The sequence below is a fragment of the Cucumis melo genome, chromosome 9 (genome assembly GCF_025177605.1).
Source record: "Cucumis melo cultivar AY chromosome 9, USDA_Cmelo_AY_1.0, whole genome shotgun sequence".
NCBI lineage: Eukaryota > Viridiplantae > Streptophyta > Magnoliopsida > Cucurbitales > Cucurbitaceae > Cucumis > Cucumis melo.
In genome coordinates this window covers 13,973,918-13,992,878 of record NC_066865.1, presented here as the reverse complement: position 1 = coordinate 13,992,878, position 18,961 = coordinate 13,973,918, and the positions used below count along the sequence as shown (strand labels likewise).

Genomic DNA, 18,961 nt, shown 5'->3' with positions numbered 1-18,961 from the left:
GATTTATTATTTTATTGGATCCATTAGATTAAAAGATAATGTCCTAATTTAACACTATGGATAGTGTCTATAAATAGAACCTTAGGAATTGATCTTCTCATTACCTAATTAAGTAGCTTATTCTTCCTATCAAGAAATCTAAATTAAGTCCTAAAGGAAGGCAAGTGAAAAAAACACAATTCCTCAACAAGATTATTTTGGATCAAGATATATTATTCTTTAACTAATTTTAATTTGTAAAATTATCTAGTTTAAAGATCTTGATACTTATCGTTATATACAATTAATGTTAGGGTTTTATTGTATAATCATGAAACTAAAGTTTACACGTGGTATTAGAGCCTTGATTGAGAACTTGTAATTTTACATGGATGATCAATAATTTGTTTTTATGTTTCCGTTGCATTTATTCTTTTAAAATTCAAATCAAGATTATTTAATTACAATTATCATTTGAATTAAAGATTATGAATTTGGAAATTTGATTTTATTGAAAGCCGGAAGAAGGAAAGAAAATTTTAGAAGTTTAAATCAATTATCACCATCGACCACCCTTTCTTTTCTACGGAGTTAATTGAACCACCGCTGGCCACCCTTCCTTTTCTTAATTGTTAATTGAGCTAATCATGTACAATTTTTGTTTTCTTGAATGTTATCAATAATTAAAGTTTCTCAATAATGAAGAATTAAGATATTTGATTTTGATATAAATTTCAATTATCTATTTGAAAGGTCATGAATTAAATTAATATTCTAATCCATAATTAAAAGAATTAAAATCTAATGAAGATTAGGATATTGCCGAAAATCTAATTCATCCTAAATCTAATTAAATTTTAGATTTTGATGATTTTCGAAAATTGCTATATTTAGTATGCATATATTTAGTTTATGTTGAAATTGATGATTATATATTAATTATATTTTATGTGTTATGTTTAAAGTACCCACTTATCTTTAAAATTTAAATTAAACAATTAAATTTTGGAGGATAATGTATAAATGTATGAAGTTTTGATGAAATTATTTTATCTAACTGTAAATTATGAAGTAAATCACTTGGAACTATGTTATTCAATATCTATATGTTAGGAATAATTTGTTAGTCACAAAAGTGACCAAATTAGTAAGTTTTATAGATATTACATTGATAATGTTTTGCAAATTAAGGAAATAATTATTTGTAATTATTTTAATATGATATCTATATTATGAATAATTTGTTAGTCACCAAAGTGGCCAAATTAGCAAGTTCAATAGATATCAAATTAAGATTAAACTCAATTACTCATATTTGTGTGACGATGATGAATTATATTATATTATGAAATATAAAGATGTTATTATGAGTATATTGATTTTCATTATTATAAAACATTTAAATTGTCTAAAGGTAGTTAGTAGTTTTATAATTTTGAAACTTATTGTGGTTAATTGGAATTGTTTTATCATGATGCCTATGTTATGAACAATTTGTTAGTCACCAAAGTGGCCAAATTGTTAGATCTTTAAACATCAAATTAAGATTGATTCAATTACTCATGGTCATTTGATGTTAATGAATGAGATGATATTATGAAACATTAATAATTTGTCATGAGTGTATTGATTTTCATTATTATAAAACACTTAATTTGCCCAAAGGTAATTAATAGTTTTATAATTTTGAATCTTATTGTGGTTAATTGAAGTGTTTGGTTAGATATTATTAGTATATCCAAAGATAACTAATGTATCTAATTTGAGCATTTTACCAATTATATGAAACTAAATCTAGCATCAGTTAAGTGTAAATGTTATACATTGTTGCCTTCCAAAGAAGAACTTCAATGTATAAATTAATGATTATTTAATATTATCTGAAAATATGTCAGTATCTTTAAGTTTATTTCTTAAAACAATTATGTATAAGCATATTTATTTTATAATTGCAGCATCTGCTCTTGTTTCTCTTTATTCGTATGCAACATCTATAATAACGTTTAATGGACTCAATTTCTCTGATTGGTGCGAACAAATCCATTCCATCTTGGAGTTTTGGATCTTGATTTAACACTTTTAAGTGAGAAACCTGCTCCAATTACTTTTGCTAGTAGTGATGAGGATAAATCTTCCTATAAAGCTTGGGAAAGATCAAATAGATTAAGCTTAATGTTTATGCGAATGACTGTAGAAAACAATATTAAGTCCACAATTAAGAAAACTAAAGATTCTAAGGAATTTATGAAATATATGGAAAAATGTTCTCAGTCAGAGTTGGTTGATAAGTCACTTGCTGGAACACTTATAAGTACGATACTTTAACCAACATCAAGTTTGATGGTTCTCGTACTATACATGAGCATATCCTTGAAATGATGAACTTGGGAGCAAGATTAAAGACCATGGGAATGGAAGTTAATGAGAATTTTTTGGTAACGCTTATCCTTAATTCCTTACGTTCAAAGTATGGTCCATTTCACATGAACTATAACACTCTGAAAGATAAATAGAATGTGCATGAATTACAAAGCATGCTTATTCAAGAGGAAGCGAGGCTTAAGAAACCAGTAATTCACTCTGCCAATCTCATGGGTCACAAAGGAGCTAGAAAGAAATCTGAAGAAAAGAATGGAAAGGGCAATCATGGACAATTAAAGGCAAAACAGTCATCTGCCTCAATCCACAAAAAGGGACAAATTAAGGATAAGTGTCGTTTTTGCAACACTGGGCACTATCAGAAAGATTGTCTAAAACGTAAGGCATGGTTTGAGAATAAATGTAAGCATAATGCTTTAGTATGTTTCAAATCAAACTTAACTGAAGTTCCTTATAATACATGGTGGATTGATTCTGGTTGTACCATTCATGTTTTCAATACGATGCAGGGATTCCTTACGACTCGAACCACAAACCCAAATGAGAGATTCATTTTTATGGGAAACAGAGTCAAAGTTTGAGTTGAAGCTGTGGGAACCTATCGTTTAACTTTAACACTGGACATCGTTTAGACCTTTTTGATACCTTTTATGTCTCTTCTATTTCTCGTAATTTGATTTCGTTGTCAAAACTTGATACTTCAGGTTATTACTTTAAATTTGGGAATGAATGTTTTAGTTTATTCAAACAGAACATTTTTAATGGTTATAGTATTCTTTGTGATGACTTATATAAATTAAAGCTTAATAATGTTTTTGCTGAGAGTTTATTAACCCTACATCATAATACTGGTACTAAACGTGGTCAAACTAATGAATCATTAGCTTACTTGTGACATAAACGTTTAGGTCACATATCTAAAGAAAGAATTAAAAGATTGATAAAGAATGAAATTCTTCCAGATTTGGATTTTATTAACCTTGGAATTTGTGTGGATTGTATTAAAGGAAAACAAACAAAACACACAGTTAATAAAGAAGCCACAAGAAGCTCACAGCTTCTTGAAATTATACATACTGATATTTGTGGGCCTTTCGATGTTCCATCTTTTGGTGGAGAAAAATATTTTATCACCTTTATTGATGATTTCTCACGTTATGGTTATATCTATTTATTGCATAAAAAATCTCAAGTAATAGATGCCTTAAAGGTATTTATAAATGAAGTTGAAATAGAAAGGTGAAAACCTTAAAATCTGATACAGGTGGTGAGTATTATGGAAAATATGATGAGAATGGACAATGCTCCGGTCCACTCGCTAAATTTCTAGAAAGCCACGACATATGTGCTCAATACACAATGCCAGGAACACCACAACAAAATGGTGTTGCAGAAAGGCAAAATCGTACATTAATAAATATGGTTAGAAACATGTTAATTAATTTATCTTTACCTGTGTCCTTATGGATATATGCATTATTAAGAACCACTCAATATTTATTAAATAGGGTTCCTAGTAAGTCAGTTCCAAAGACACCTTTTGAACTGTGGACAGGAAGGAAACCTAGTTTAAGACACCTACATGTGGGGTTGTCAAGTGGAAGTAAGAATTTATAATCCACATTAAAAGAAACTGGATTCAAGAACAACTAGTGGTTTCTTCATTGGTTATCCAGAAAAATCAAAAGGGTATAGGTTTTATTGTCCTAACCACAGTATGAGAATAGTTGAAACTGGAAATGTAAGGTTCATTGAGAATGACATAATTAGTGGGAGTTTGGAACCACGTAAAGAAAAAATTCAAGAAGTTAGGGTGGAAATTCCTTCATCTATAACTTCTTCTCAAGCTGTTGTTCTTGTAGTTGACTTTGTTAACAATCCACAAGAACAATAAATTAATGGTCAAACACCACATGGTGATGTTATAACAAATGAACCTATAATTGAGGGACTACAAGAAATAGAGTTAAGAAGATCTATAAGATCAAGAAGATCAGTTATTTCTGATGACTATGTGGTTTATTTGCATGAGTCAGAATTTGACTTAAGCATTGATAATGATCCAGTTTTGTTTTCACAAGCCACTAAAGGAGATAATTCTACCAAATGGTTAGATGCCATGAAAGAAGAGTTAAAATCTATGAATGATAATGAAGTTTGGAATCTGGTAGAATTGCCTAAAGAAAGTAAAAGAGTTGGGTGTAAATGGATCTTTAAGACCAAACGTGACTCAAATGGAAATATCAAACGATACAAGGCTAGACTTGCTGCCAAAGGTTATACTCAGAAAGATGACATTGACTACAAAGAGACCTTTTCTCCAGTCTCGAAAAAGGACTCATTAGGAATTATTATGGCTTTGGTAGCTCATTATGATTTAGAGCTTCTTCAAATGGATGTGAAAACTGCCTTTCTAAATGGAAATTTAGATGAAGAAGTGTTCATGGATCAAGCATAAGGTTTAATGGTTAAAGGAAAGGAACATATGGTTTGTAAATTTCGTCAATATATGGACTTAAACAAGCTTCCAGACAGTGGTATCTTAAGTTTAATGATACCATCACACCTTTTGGTTTAAAAAAAAAACATTGTTGATCGATGTATAAACCTAAAGATCAGTGAGAGTAAGTTTATAATTCTTGTTCTATATGTTGATGGCATCTTACTTGCTACAAATGACTTTTGGTTTGTTATGTCAAACCAAAGAATTTCTTTCTAAAAACTTTGAAATAAAAGATATGGGTGAGGCATCCTATGTGATTGGAATTGAAATATTCCGTGACCGAACACATGGATTGTTAGGATTGCCTTAAAAAGCCTATATTAATAAAGTTTTATAGAAATTTAAGATGGGCAAATGCTCTTCAAGTGTAGTTCCAATTCTTAAGGGAGATAAATTTAGTCTCATGCAATGTCCAAACAATGAATTGGAACGAAATCAGATGGAAACTATTCCTTATGCATCTATTGTTGGCTTATTGTATGCACAAACTTGCACTAGACCAGACATCAGTTTTGCTGTGGGTATGCTAGGCAGGTATCAAAGTAATCCAGGAATGGATCATTAGAAAACTAGAAAGAAAATTTTAAGGTATCTGCAAGGAACAAAGAATTATATGCTTACTTACAAGAGATCCGATCATCTTGAGGTGATTGGATATTCATATTCAGATTTTATCGAATGTGTTGATACAAGAAAGTCCACTTTTGGCTTTCCTATTAGTTGAAGGAGCAATTTCATGGAAAAGTGCAAAACAGTCTATTATAGTTGCATGCCTGCATCCACTATGGAAGCTGAATTTGTAGCATGCTTTGAGGCTACAGTTCATGGTTTATGGCTACGGAACTTTATCTCAGAAATTGGAATTGTCGACAATATTGCCAAGCCACCGAGAATTTATTGTGATTATTCTGCAGCAGTGTTCTTCTAAAAAAATGACAAGTATTCTAAGGGTGCTAAACATATGGAATTAAAATACTTTGGCGTTAAAGAAGAAGTTCATAAACAAAGGGTGTCAATCGAACACATTAGCACTAAACTTATAATTGCAGATTTACTTACTAAAGGATTGCCACCAAAGACGTTCAATGATCACGTTGAACATATGGGCATCAGTAGATATCATTATTGAGATCAAGATTATGTTATTTGACACTTTGAGCTCATCTATTTATTGTTTCTAATTTGATTTTATGGTTCTGTTCTTATGATTAGTATATACATAAATGAATTATGTAAACCAAACAGGACATCATCTTTGATAAAGACACTTATTGTTAGACAATTATCGATTTATAGATCATGATAATAGAAGAACTATTTCAGTGATACATGGAAGGGAGTATGTTAATGCAATGATGTATGACTGCCATGATCCTTTAGTAGTATCTTTGACTTGACATGATATGTTATGAAGTTTAATTTTGCACATTATGTCTATGACCGTATATGGTAAATAATGTCAATGGGTCAATGACCGTATATGGTAAATAATGTCAATGGGTCAAGTGGGAGAATGTTAGATTTATTCTTAAATTTAATATTATTTTTAATGTGACCCAATTGCATTATATATTATTTATCTCTTTTGGGCTTATTATTTTATTAGGCTCATTAGGTTAAAAGACAATGCCCTAATTCAACACCATGATGGATGGTGTCTATAAACAGAACCTTAGGGATTGATCCTCTCACCGCCTTATTAAGTAGCTTATTCTTCCCATCAAAAAATTTAAATTAAGTCCTAAAGGAAGGTAAGTGAGAGAAACACAATTCCTCAACAAGATTATCATGGATCAGGGTATGTTGTTCTTTAACTAATTTTAATTTGTAAAATTATCTAGTTCAAAGATCTTGGCACTTATCGTTATATACAATATTAGGGTTTTATTGTATAATTATGAAACTAAAGTTTACAGAAGGGTTTAATGGGTGGGAATGGACTTGGCTTCCCATACCCATGTTTGGTTTCTTTGAATGATTTATTAAGAGAAATTGGAAGGAGCAGCATATTTTCAGTTTTGATTTTGAATAATAACAAAAAGTAAAAAAAATAAGAATAATAGCAACACACGCTTAATTTACCTATGCTACAAGATTTTTGGTCTCTGCCGACATAGAAAAACGTGGACAGAGCTTCTGCCAACATTATTTTTGCATGAACACGCTTTTGCCCATGCTTTTATCTAACACAAAGGTTCTTATATCAAATTTATAAGATTATCAAATCAAAAGTTTACACAAGAGTTGAGACATGTGTTTTCCAAGACGACGCACTAGCGCTTCTACCAAAGCACTTGCCCCGATATATCGCTATCAATGGCTAAGATATACAGGAAACCTTGTAGGTTAAGAATTTTGTTAATGTTTCAAACTTAATCATGCAAATGAAGAAACTTAGAAGTTTGTTTTTTAACATTAAAAGGAAAAAGCAAGACGATTATCTAACACATATTCCTAAAAACTTCTTTGTTATCCATTACTAATTTCGATCACAATGTTATACCTTATCTAAGTAGTCTTTGCAGCTCCATAAATATTGGTATGCAATGTCTTGAATTCATCCCACTGCAATATGCAATGCATAGAGATTAAGTTGAACAATATAAATTAGAAAACAATGAAATTGTAAACGATATATAATCACAAAATCTAAAGGTTAGAATCACTTCTCTAGCACAAAATTATTTCCTAACAATTTCAGATAAAATCAAAAATGCATAAACAAAACTACAAAGTTTCATAGGAAATACACGACTACTAATCACTTGCGATTAGAAAACATGTTGAACTTCTGTTCACATAACTTTTAGACGTCAGAACAAGTGGAAAGGTTTTATATGACCCATTAACTAGCGAAGGCAACATTCTAGATACCAATTTTTGAAATGCTCAAAGGAAACAAGAACCATAATCAATCACTATAAAAATTTGAAAATTAAAACACAACAGAAAGTTCAGACTTAATCATTCACTCCGAAATTTAACACCGTGAAAATTCATTTCCATTACAAGAGCTAAAAATGGACAATAATCTTATAGAAACAAGTGAAGAGCAAATACAAAATATGCATCAAAGAATCCACGTTAGTTCCCTCACTTAAAACCCTCCAAACGCTCCAAAAATGAAGTCTCAAGTGAACAAAGAAAGAGAGATTCAATACCTTGGAGGAGTTTCGATTGGTGAAGGAAACAGAAGCATCGTGAAATAGAAGGTTGGCGATATTGAGAACTAAAAATCGAGTATTGGAGAGGATATCCATTTCACCTTCAGTGAGAAGTGGGCGAGCTTCTGCAATTAGGCGACAAGAAGCGTCTGGTTGCGATTTGGCGACGAGGAGCGTTTGTTTTGCATGCGACGAGGAGCGTCCGACTGCAAACGGAGAGGGAGGATAGTTACGTGCGACGAGGAATGTTGCTTGCTTGGGAGGAGGGTTTTGCGTGAAAAGAAATTGAGGGAGGGAAAAGTTGTGTAGGAGAAAGGGAGGGAAAAAGTAAAAAAAAAGGGCAAAAACTAAAGAAATTATGCATTTTTTTTATAAAACTTATGCCCACGTTATTTTCAATAGATAGATAGATATGTATGTATGTATGTATAGATAGATAGATAGATATGTGTGTGTGTATGCATGCATGCATGCATGTTTGTATACATATATGCCTAAGGATCAACTATTTGAGATAGAAGTTACAAGGAATTGTTTAGCTTGCGATTCTCTAATTCAACTTGATATATGTTGAATTGAACTAGATAAGTCAATACACATGCTAGATCTATGTTGTCTACCTTGAGTTCAAATATTTATCTTGGTAAATTTAGTGATGAAAGACTGTAGGGTAGCTTATTGTGTGTATGATACTGCCACAACGTTTTGCATTATTGTAAAATGATATATATTAAGGTATTATTGTTGCCTAGTGAAATTAGCACGAAGTTGGGATTAAATTTTTTTCTTTTATCATTTACAAGGTATTTGTATTAAATTAGTTTATGCTCGGGGCATTATATTTTAAAATACAACTGCATTTTGTCATCCTATGCACCATTTTGTGTTTTTTGGAATTAATGCATCGTAATAGTACAAGAATAAGTATAATGTAACGCTAGATGTCAATGTCATTACTTCATTTCTAATTTACATTTTAAAAAGCGTGCAAAGGAATCCTTCATAGCGCCTATGTTGGCAAGCCTAGTGCCGCAACACTATGAACTTTTCAAAATTATGTCAAGGCGTGCAAATGCATGCCTTTTGCTCCCAATTGACCGTAGATGCATATTTAAGTCATTTATTTGAATCGAAAATAGGCAAAAGACAAAGTCCAGTAAGATCCCTGCCCATTTAGTTTTCTTTCTGTAACTTGACATCGCACCTAAAAGGCAGGAACAACTAATGTACTTTATTTGGGAATGGTGTTGAAAAATATGTCAGAATTATTGTGTTGTGACGAACCATTACCCTAAAAGCAAATACGACCGATCATGGTGCTAATCGTATTATTGGTTTCTCCCTAAGGTTAATGTAGCTTCTTGTTTTGACGTGCACTCGTCAAAATAAGGAATAGAAATAAAACTGTTTTAAGCTCAAAACTTGAAAGTGGAAAGAGGAGAGAATGTGGAGAATGAGGAAGAGAGAATTGGAATGGAATTGATTTTAAGTGATTATCCCAAATGGTGATCAAATGACTCCAATTTACAAAGAGGCAAGTCTGGGATGATGAGGTTGAGAGTAAATGTTGAAACAGAGAGGGCAAGAGGGAGAGATGGAACAGACGCACGTTGGAATGATAGAATCAGATGACTAAACAGTGCATATGAGAGCGACACGATCCATATACAACTGGACGTTCAAAGGTAGATTCACCAAAAGTACAAGTAAAAATTTACCTCGTTTTTAACACAAGTGCAATTATCCAAACTCGAACCCGAGCCCTTCGACCAGACAGACGACGGTGGTGACGCACGTGTGGTGATAAGGTTATGCTATCACCACCGACAGACTTTATATACCACTTACCTTTCTTTGGTATCTATACTCACTCATCTCTTCTAAAACTATCAATGTGAGATAAGGAAAGATAACTTTGCTCTTGGGCTTTAACCCACATGTTATTTCTAACAATCTCCCACAAATGACTGTAACAAAGTTACTGGGTAGACGAAGGAGAATGAGAATTTAACAAATTTGTTCTAAGCTAAGATAGGATACTAAGCTTAGACATCAATTTTTGAAGATTTGAAATTGATGCGTAGTGAAGTAAGGCAACAACCTTGTTAGAGGGAGTGAATTATAACTTGAACTTTCAATAACACTGGTCAAGACCCTTACAACACACTTTATTCTTGGTTTTAGTTTTGTTTATGCAATATAGGTTTATACCTTTATGGCCATGAACATGAAATGAACCTCTTTCATAGAAGACGACCTTACCTTCACTATCGCGTTATATGTTTGCCATAACAAATCACTCAAAAAGAGTTATGGAGACTTCATCATCATTCATATAAATTATGGACCACTCAAAGATTTTAGTATATCATCCATCAAGTCCACTTATGGACTATCCACACAGGGTTATGAACCATCAAGTCTATCGATAAAGTCTATTGCAATAAGAGGCCATGGACCATAAAGTCTATCGCAATAGACCACCTAATATCAAGCGCTATGGACCATTGAAGGGCTTTAGGCCCATGTTCACTAAAGGGGTGTTTGAGGGAAGGAAATGAATAAGGGGGAAAATGAATAAAGGGGAGGGGGGATTATGAAAAGTAAAGGATTATAATAATCCTTGTTTGAGGGAAGGAATAAGTGGAAGAATTATGAGGGATTATTTATAATCCTTGTTTAGGAGAAGGAATAAGTAGGAGGATTATGAGAGATTATTTATAATCCTTGTTTGCGGGAAGGAATAAGTGGGAGGAATAGGACAATTTTTTTTTATCGTTTTTTTTAAATTAGTAAAAATGTATTTTTTTTAAAAAAATCATATTGTTAATCCAATATACAAATATTCGTATTTTATTTACCAAAATTTTAATTTTTTTTTATCGAAAAACATGTTTTATTAGCTTTCGTAAATACGATGTCAATTTTGAACATTTTGTATGCAAGTTTTATGTGCCAAAAAATTAATTGATGCATTACATGTGAAAGAAAGTACATGTATTTTCTTTAAATTGATGTTGTAAGTGCAATATCGAAAAATTGTGTATTGTTTAACAATCGATTTAAAAAAGTTTATTATTATTTTTTTTAATTTGTACAAATATATATTTTTTAAATTCGTATTGTACATCAAATGTACAAATATTCCTATTTTATTTACCAACATTTGAAATTTTTATTGGAAACATGTTTCATTAGCTTTTGTAAATACGATGTTAATTTTGAACGTTTTGTATGCAAGCTTTCCGTGCAAAAAAATTAATTGATGTGCTATATGCGAAAGAAATTACATGTATTTTCTTGTAATTTCTTCAAATTGATGTTGTAAGTGTAATATCGGAAAATTTCGTATCGTTAATAATCGATTTTAAAAAAAATATTATTATTTTTTAATTCGTACAAATGTATTTTTTAATTCGTATTGTAAATCCAATATACAAATATTCATATTTTATTTACCAAAATTTGGATTTTTTTATTGGAAAACATGTTTCATTAGTTTTTGTAAATACGATGTTAATTTTGAACGTTTTATACACAAGCTTTCCTTGCTTAAAAATTAATTGATGCATTACATGCGAAAAAAGTTACATGTCTTTTCTGTAGATTGATGTTGTAAGTACAATATCAAAAAATTACATATCGTTAACAATCAATTTAAAAAAACGACGACCAACGTAATAGCATTCCCATGTTTTATTCATGGTTAGAGAATCTAGTTCACTCTTAAAAGCCTCCTTCCACATACTTGACTCTACAGAGTTTAACTCGTGAAATTACCGTCGATTTCATCGCGCTTTTCCACTATAAAGGTGCTTAAGAAATCCGGTCCAAAACTTCTCCCGGTTTGGTGTCTTTTTACTTTTAGGTTCTAGTTCACATATTTCATTAGATGTGTTTACAGTTTCAATTTTAGATGTTTTACTAACAATAGAGAGGTTTTCAAGATCGTGCATAAACATGCAAGGACGAACAAAGATTTCGTTAAAGGAAAACATGCTCAAAGAATTCTGCTTCCCTATATTCATTTATGGTTTTATCATTTAAACACATAAACTTATATGCAACACTATTTTAAGTATAATCGATAAATATATAGTCATAGGTTTTAGAGCCTACCATAGATTTCTTCGATGCACGAAATGGTATCTCAGCCAAGTATCCCAGACCATTAAGTAGGAAAGATTCAATGTATCCTTTCCAGTTTGTAAGAATTTTGTACATAACTTCGCCCGTATGTTATTGGTTAGTCCAAAACTTATTAACATGACATTCAACATTTCCTTAAAGGTTCTATTTTTCGTTCGGTTATGCCATTTTGTTGTGGTGAGTAAGGAGCGTGAATACTATTTGATTCACACACCTGTGATCTTTATCCTTTTATTGTAATTGATTTTCAGTTTCTCCTTTGAAATTCAAAAGCATTCTATTAGCTTCATCTTGAAAAGAAACCTAATAATTTTTTCCACCGGTGCAGTGTTTTTTCATAAGACAAAAAGAGGGAAATTGAATGGATTGCTCATCAAATTTCCATTAATATTCTTTCTCAGTTCCTCGAATTTCTCTAATTCATGGCATTACTTCGTCAAAAACTGTCACCTATTGTTCTCTCATCATCCAAAATTTCTCTCTGCTTATCCATACGAAAACTCATCTCAACTCCAGTTGCAGATGATCTTATCAACGATGATGCAACTGTTAATTCCATATGCGAGTCCTTCACAAGACGCCAAAGCTGGGACGCTCTTTCTCGAAAATTCCAGTTTCTCGAATTAAACGACCTCTTGGTTCAAAAAGTCCTGCTCAAATTCCAGCAACCCGTTGATGCCAAACTGGCTCTGGGGTTCTTCCACTGGTCGGCCAAGAGGAAAAATTTCAATCATGGGTCTCAATCCTACGGTATTATGATTCATATTTTAGTGAAAGCGCGGCTGGTACTCGATGCTCGAGCTTTGCTCCAGTCCATATTGAAGAAAAATGAGGGGAACTCTTTTGATTACTCTGTTGTAGACTCGCTATTGGATTCCTATAAGGTGACTGGTTCATCTCCATTTGTGTTTGATTTATTGGTTCAGACTTGTGCTAAATTGAGATTGATTGATTTTGCTTTGTGTTTTTGTTCCCATTTGGAGGAACGTGGGTTCTCATTGAGTTTGATAAGTTTCAACACTTTGATTCATGTTTTGGAAAAATCTGATGAGAATCGTAAGGTTTGGAAAATTTATGAGCAAATGATCGGGAAAAGAGTTTACCCAAATGCAATTACAGTTAGAATCATGATTAATTCGTTATGTAAGGAAGGTAAATTGCAAGAAACTTCTGATATGTTGAATAGAATCCACGGCAGTCGTTGCTCTGCTTCTTTGATTGTCAATGCTTGTTTGATTTACAGGATTTTGGAGGAGGGAAGAGTTGAAGATGGTGTAATGTTGTTGAAGAGAATGTTGCAGAAAAATATGGTTCTTGATGACATTGCTTATTCACTGATTGTTTATGCTAAAGTCAAAACTGGGAGCATAACATCCACATGGGAAGTGTTTGAGGAAATGTCTAAAAGAGGGTTTCAGGCGAATTCTTTCATTTATACCTTGCTCATTGGTGTCCACTGTAGAGGGGGAGAGGTTGAGGAAGCACATTGCTTAATGCAAGAGATGGAAAACATGGGTTTGAAGCCATATTCTGAGACCTTTAATCTTCTCATTGAAGGGTGTGCTATATCAGGACATTCAGAAGAAATTTTGAGAATGTGTGAGAAAATGTTAGAAAGAGGGTTTCTTCCTAGTTGTTCAGTTTTCAATGTGGCAATAGCTAAGATTTGTGAGGAAGGAGATGTGAAAAAGGCTAATGAATTGTTAACCATTTTATTAGATAAAGGATTTTTACCTGATGAAACCACTTACACCAATCTAATCATAGGATATCGGAAAAGTGGTGAAATTCTGGAGATTCTTAAGCTTTATTATGAAATGGAAGCTAGATTGCTATCTCCTGGGATTTCAGTTTTCTTTGCACTCATTGGGAGCCTTTGTCAATCTGGGAGATTGGAGGAAGCAGAGAAATATTTGAAGATTGTGAAAGATAGTTCTCTAACACCTAGTCTCTCTATATACCAGGCATTAATCTTGTTCTACTTGAAGAAGGGTAATAGAGCAAAAGCTCTAGAACTGTATAATGAGATGATGTTTGATGGATAGAAGATTATCTGTTCTAAGCATGTGCAGGTTTCAACGAACTGACACGTTCATGTACCTCTCTTCTCTCGCAGAGTAATTTACGTTCAAAGAAGCTACTCAATTGAAAGGTAATTTTTGGTGCCTTTTATTTATTTATTCATTTAAATTCACTACCAAAGAAATAATAGCTCTTCTAAATTCAATAGTTAAGAATCAATTCGACTATTTATTTAGCCTAGCCTTTATATGACGAGAGGGTTCAATTCAAATGGAACCTTATCTTCAAGAAAACAGTGGCTATGCTTTCTGTTGACCGTTTGTTAATTCTTGAGGCTAGTTATCTTCATTTTTATGATTATGAATGGACCAAGAAGGTTTAGAAGTTTGACATCTGATAACAAAGGAGAGTACACTTTGCAACGAAGTAGCGTTGATCAAGGTAATTAGGGCTTAATCTTTCTCATCCACTGCTCATTTTCAGGATTCAATTGAGGAGGTTGACCTTCGGTTAGAATGGTGCATTTGGTGGATTGATTGTTCCATCAATATACTTGAACAACCGGCAAGCCTTAAGAATCAGAGAAATCTGGAAGTACTAAAGAACATAATTAGACAAATCAAGATGAACAGATAGATATGAGATTGCAAATATTCATGAGATGAAATTGCATTGAGGAGTTCTAAAAATTCTGTTGATCCGCCATTACTAGCACAAAATTCAGTGCAAAAGAGGAAGTTTTATACTCGTCATAACAAAAAAGTAAGTCTTACTGCTCTAATAGATTGATAAATTCTGCCCTCATTTATTTGGAGCCAAAAGGCAGTATATAAAGTTATAACGGATTCAACCAAGGTTTAACAAACCAACTCTACGTTAGTAACTCAACTCAACCGTACTCTACTTAACATAAAATAACAAACTCAAAGTGTACATCATTATTAAATAGGTTTAGATTAAGTGACATGTTACTTCGATGAAGAACTATTGGTTGGACTCTCTGGTTAGTTTCAAGTTGGGTTTCTTCAGAATTTTGAGCTCCAATTCTAATGGGCTCCTGGAGTCGCAAGGTAAATAAATAGCACATTTGGTAGATAGCAAAACTTTATGATTGAAGATTTGAAGTTGATGAGAAGATGCAGAGGAAGAAGAACTCCACTATGAAGGAAATCAAGGTGATAAAAATGCTATTAGGATCAAATAAGGAATATTATTAGAGTATTAAGGATATAGTAATTGTTAGTTAGTATTGAGATGTTTAAAATCCCACGTTGGAAAACCAAAGGGGACTCACACTCCTTAATTAGAAGCATGGACACCGATACTACGACGCCAATACACTAATTTTTAAAATAGTACACGACACGTTGGAGACACGTTATTTTTTTATTAACAAATTAAATATATGTCGTGCATACAAACATATCGTAAAATATTCCATTTAAAAACATAAAAAATAACAACACTATAGAAGTCATGAATTTATGCATGAATGTTTGGGTGTGATTGGTTTTGGGCATGGAGAAATGAGGGATATCGTGGCTGTGGAAGGTATTTTTTCAGGAAAAGAAAAGGACAAAAATTAATAATAAGCCTATAATTCGGGGTTGATGGTCCATCTTTAGGTTGGGCATTTTGGCTCTTAAAAGGTCAGTTTTAGTATAATTTTTCTTCCCAAATCTGCAAGTTCCATGTCCCAAAAGTGTCCTAATCGTGTCTTAGAAGTTTCCCAGCTGTGTTTGGGTGTGTCTGAAATTAAAAACAATAAGAATAAAACAATTGGCACGTTAGCTAGCGTGTCGGTGTCCAATACGTGTCCGACATTGATACTTGGCCATCTTAGAAGTGTCGGTGCTTCTTAACTTCTTATAAGATAGAAGAACTATTTCTCTCGTAGTCAATTGATTTTGATATAAAACTACACATTATCAAATAGTTAAAAATGTTTTTTTAGAGGATTGTAAAAGATAGAGGGAATGAAAAAGGACGGTAGGTAGCCATTGTGCAGTGAATTTCAACTTCAAGTGAAATTATTCAAAAAAGAAGGCTCCGAATACCCTAAGTACTTGGAATTATATTGTAGTTATTCCTTCTTTTATATTTCAGTAATGTTCTATTCTGGTTCGAAATGCAAGATTAATATATACTCTCGCTTTCATGAATTATAATAGGTGTCTATTATGTGGTTAAGCATAAAATTCCGCCTTATTTTCTTTCTCAAAGATCATAACTTTTGCTGAAACTTTGGGAGTGATTACTGCTTGGTTTGTTTGTTGTTGCTTCTGGCAGTACAAAATATTTTCCTTAAGATGACCTGACGATGTGATGGTGCACTTTGTGAGTTGAAGGAACTATTCTTGAAAATTGGGTCAATTGGCCAAAATTGGGTGAAAGGATATTGAATCTAAGGGAGCAGCCGAAAAATAGGCAGCACAGAGACTCGTATTGGGACCCCACAAAAGAGTGTCACATGGTAGCACAATGGTGTTATTTTACTGATCCAGGGTGCTAAGTATCACTATGTCATTTGCAATTATAGCAATTAGGGTTAAAAGTATTAGTAAATATAATATAAGACAAAAAAAAAAAAAAAAAAAAATTACAATCCAGCTTCTGACCTCAATCAATAGTAATTTGGGGTGTTGAGTTGAAATATAATATTTGCCGTTCATATATTTGGGGAGTTCATATCTCTTTGTGTAGAATTAATTTGGTTTGAATCCATATGTCTATGATTGGGGTATTGCGTTGAGTTTGTATATCAAGACTATCTGATGCTATTTTGTTAACTTTTCATCAATTCACTTATTACTATTTTTGTTTTGAAATTTTTTATTCAATAATTCTACCCATTTTCGTTTTAATAAAAATATGGATTGTAATTTGTTTCTTTTAATTTTAAAAGTTTTTTTCCTTTCAATTTTTTGATTTTAGTAATGACCGACAATTAACAAGTACATTTTTTTTTCAGAAATATAGTTAAATAAAATGGAAAATCAAAGAAAAATAAAAACTTTTGATTTCAAATCTTTCTCAATGCGTTTCACTGTAATTTTTTTTTTTCACAATTGCTGCAGTGCAAAAATAGCAAAAAGTTTTATGATAATAGGATAATATCATTAAATTTTCTAAATTTTCTCAATTACAAAAGTATCAAATTTAGAAAATTTAGGAGTGGATAACTCTCTGGTAGCTGTTTATATCATTAATTACTTATTATATTTGTTATATTCGCAATATGAAAAAGAGGTGTTATGAGTTGTTTTTTTATATACTTTTTTTATCATTTGATACAATTTTCCTTGTTGCTATGTAATGTTTTCCGCCGTCATTAAATTTTTTTGAATAGAATCTTTCCTTCATCCTAGCGACCAATGGCATATCACTCCATATTTTCGACAGTTTTACTTTCAATTTCTCAAAATTCGGTGGTCCACAAGAAATCTCTTTTTTTTTTCCTCATTTCTTTTTATAAAATATTCTAAGAAACAAATCTTTATATTATTTTTTTTGTTATTTTTGTTTTGAGTTGTTATTTGGGGCATTTGCAAAAATAGTAAAAAGATTTATGATATTAGAGTCCATTTGACTAAATTTTCTAAATTGCAAAAGTAACAAATTTAAAAGCGAATAGCCATCTGTTAGCTCTCTAATAACCCTGATAACTATTTGATAGCCTTCTGATTTATTTAATTATTTGTCATATTTTCCATATTTGTAATATGTAAAAAAGAGGTGTTATGGACTATTTTTTTTTTAATTTTTTGTCATCTGATGCAATATTTCTTTTTATTTTTGTTTTTTATTTAACTTTTTAAACTTTTAATCCTCCATTCTATTACATGCATACTTTCCAAATTCTTAAAGGTATATGGATTCATTCTATATATAACTATTGCATTTAGAGTAAACAAAATACAATTATTTATATAATCAACTCTACAATATACTTTAATAGTAAAAAAGCGTATGAGTTGAACATGCACACAAATAAGGTTGTTATTAGGGTTTATTTACATGTTGACAAATAATATAAATACCAAAATTTGTCGTCATAGTTGGTTGCATGAAGGTGGTTGTTGGAGTTGGTCATCGAGGGTGATTATTGAAGTTGGGTCGCCAGAGTTGTCATCGATTGTGGTTGTCGAAGCTTGAAATTAGTTGTTAGAGTTGGTTGCACGAAGGTTGCCACACCCCATCTCGGAGCACCTCTTCACTAGACCCGAGATGTGGTGTGAAGCCAACCGACATCGTTCTCCTTCTACGACACCTGTTGACCCTGCTAAACTTGTAGCTCTTGTCTATCTCTTCTCAAATAAACTTAGACATAAAGTGTGGAAAGAAAGGTCTAAATATGAAATTAATAGATTAAAATCTTTGCTGGCATCTTCAGATTTAACCAACCAATGGACAACCCATTCAATAGTCTTATATAGAAAAAACTAAGTTCAGTATTCTAACTATGGTGACACCCAAAACAAACTTAAACCAAATTATAATAGTCTATTACAGATAACGAAAAGTCCTCTACTAGCTTAATTATAATTTATCATGCATGCATGGAATGAGCTGTACAAAAATATAGTCAAACTTCTAGTAAAGTAAGCGAGCTTTAACAGGAGCCGAAACCATAATCTCTACCTGTAAGGGAAATAAGCATTGAAAGAATGAGCTATAAAACCCTGTGAGTGACAACTTTTAAAATAAAACATGATAATGAAAATTTTGAGCAAGATATATATAAACTTAGCGAAGCAACTTTCTT

At 32.0% G+C, this 18,961-nt stretch overlaps 1 protein-coding gene across 2 annotated transcripts; it reads left to right on the top strand.

The window, feature by feature from the left end:
* Positions 1–12,354: 12,354 nt before the first annotated feature.
* Positions 12,355–16,992, top strand: LOC103499327 (pentatricopeptide repeat-containing protein At1g66345, mitochondrial). Of its 2 annotated transcripts, XM_008462306.3 has the most exons (3): positions 12,356–14,326; positions 14,680–14,958; positions 16,486–16,992. In XM_008462306.3, the coding sequence occupies exon 1, from the start codon at positions 12,597–12,599 to the stop codon at positions 14,217–14,219; it is 1,623 nt and encodes a 540-aa protein (XP_008460528.1). In that variant the 5' UTR covers positions 12,356–12,596; the 3' UTR covers positions 14,220–14,326; positions 14,680–14,958; positions 16,486–16,992. The 2 variants fall into 2 exon arrangements, with proteins under 2 accessions (XP_050945628.1, XP_008460528.1); XM_051089671.1 differs by lacking the exon at positions 14,680–14,958 and having other exon boundaries at positions 12,355–14,326.
* The last annotated feature ends 1,969 nt before the right edge of the window (positions 16,993–18,961 follow it).

What these genes read in the sequence shown, in the direction of transcription:
- LOC103499327 (XM_051089671.1), top strand. Translation starts at nt 12,597, where the DNA reads ATGGCATTACTTCGTCAAAAACTGTCACCTATTGTTCTCTCATCATCC.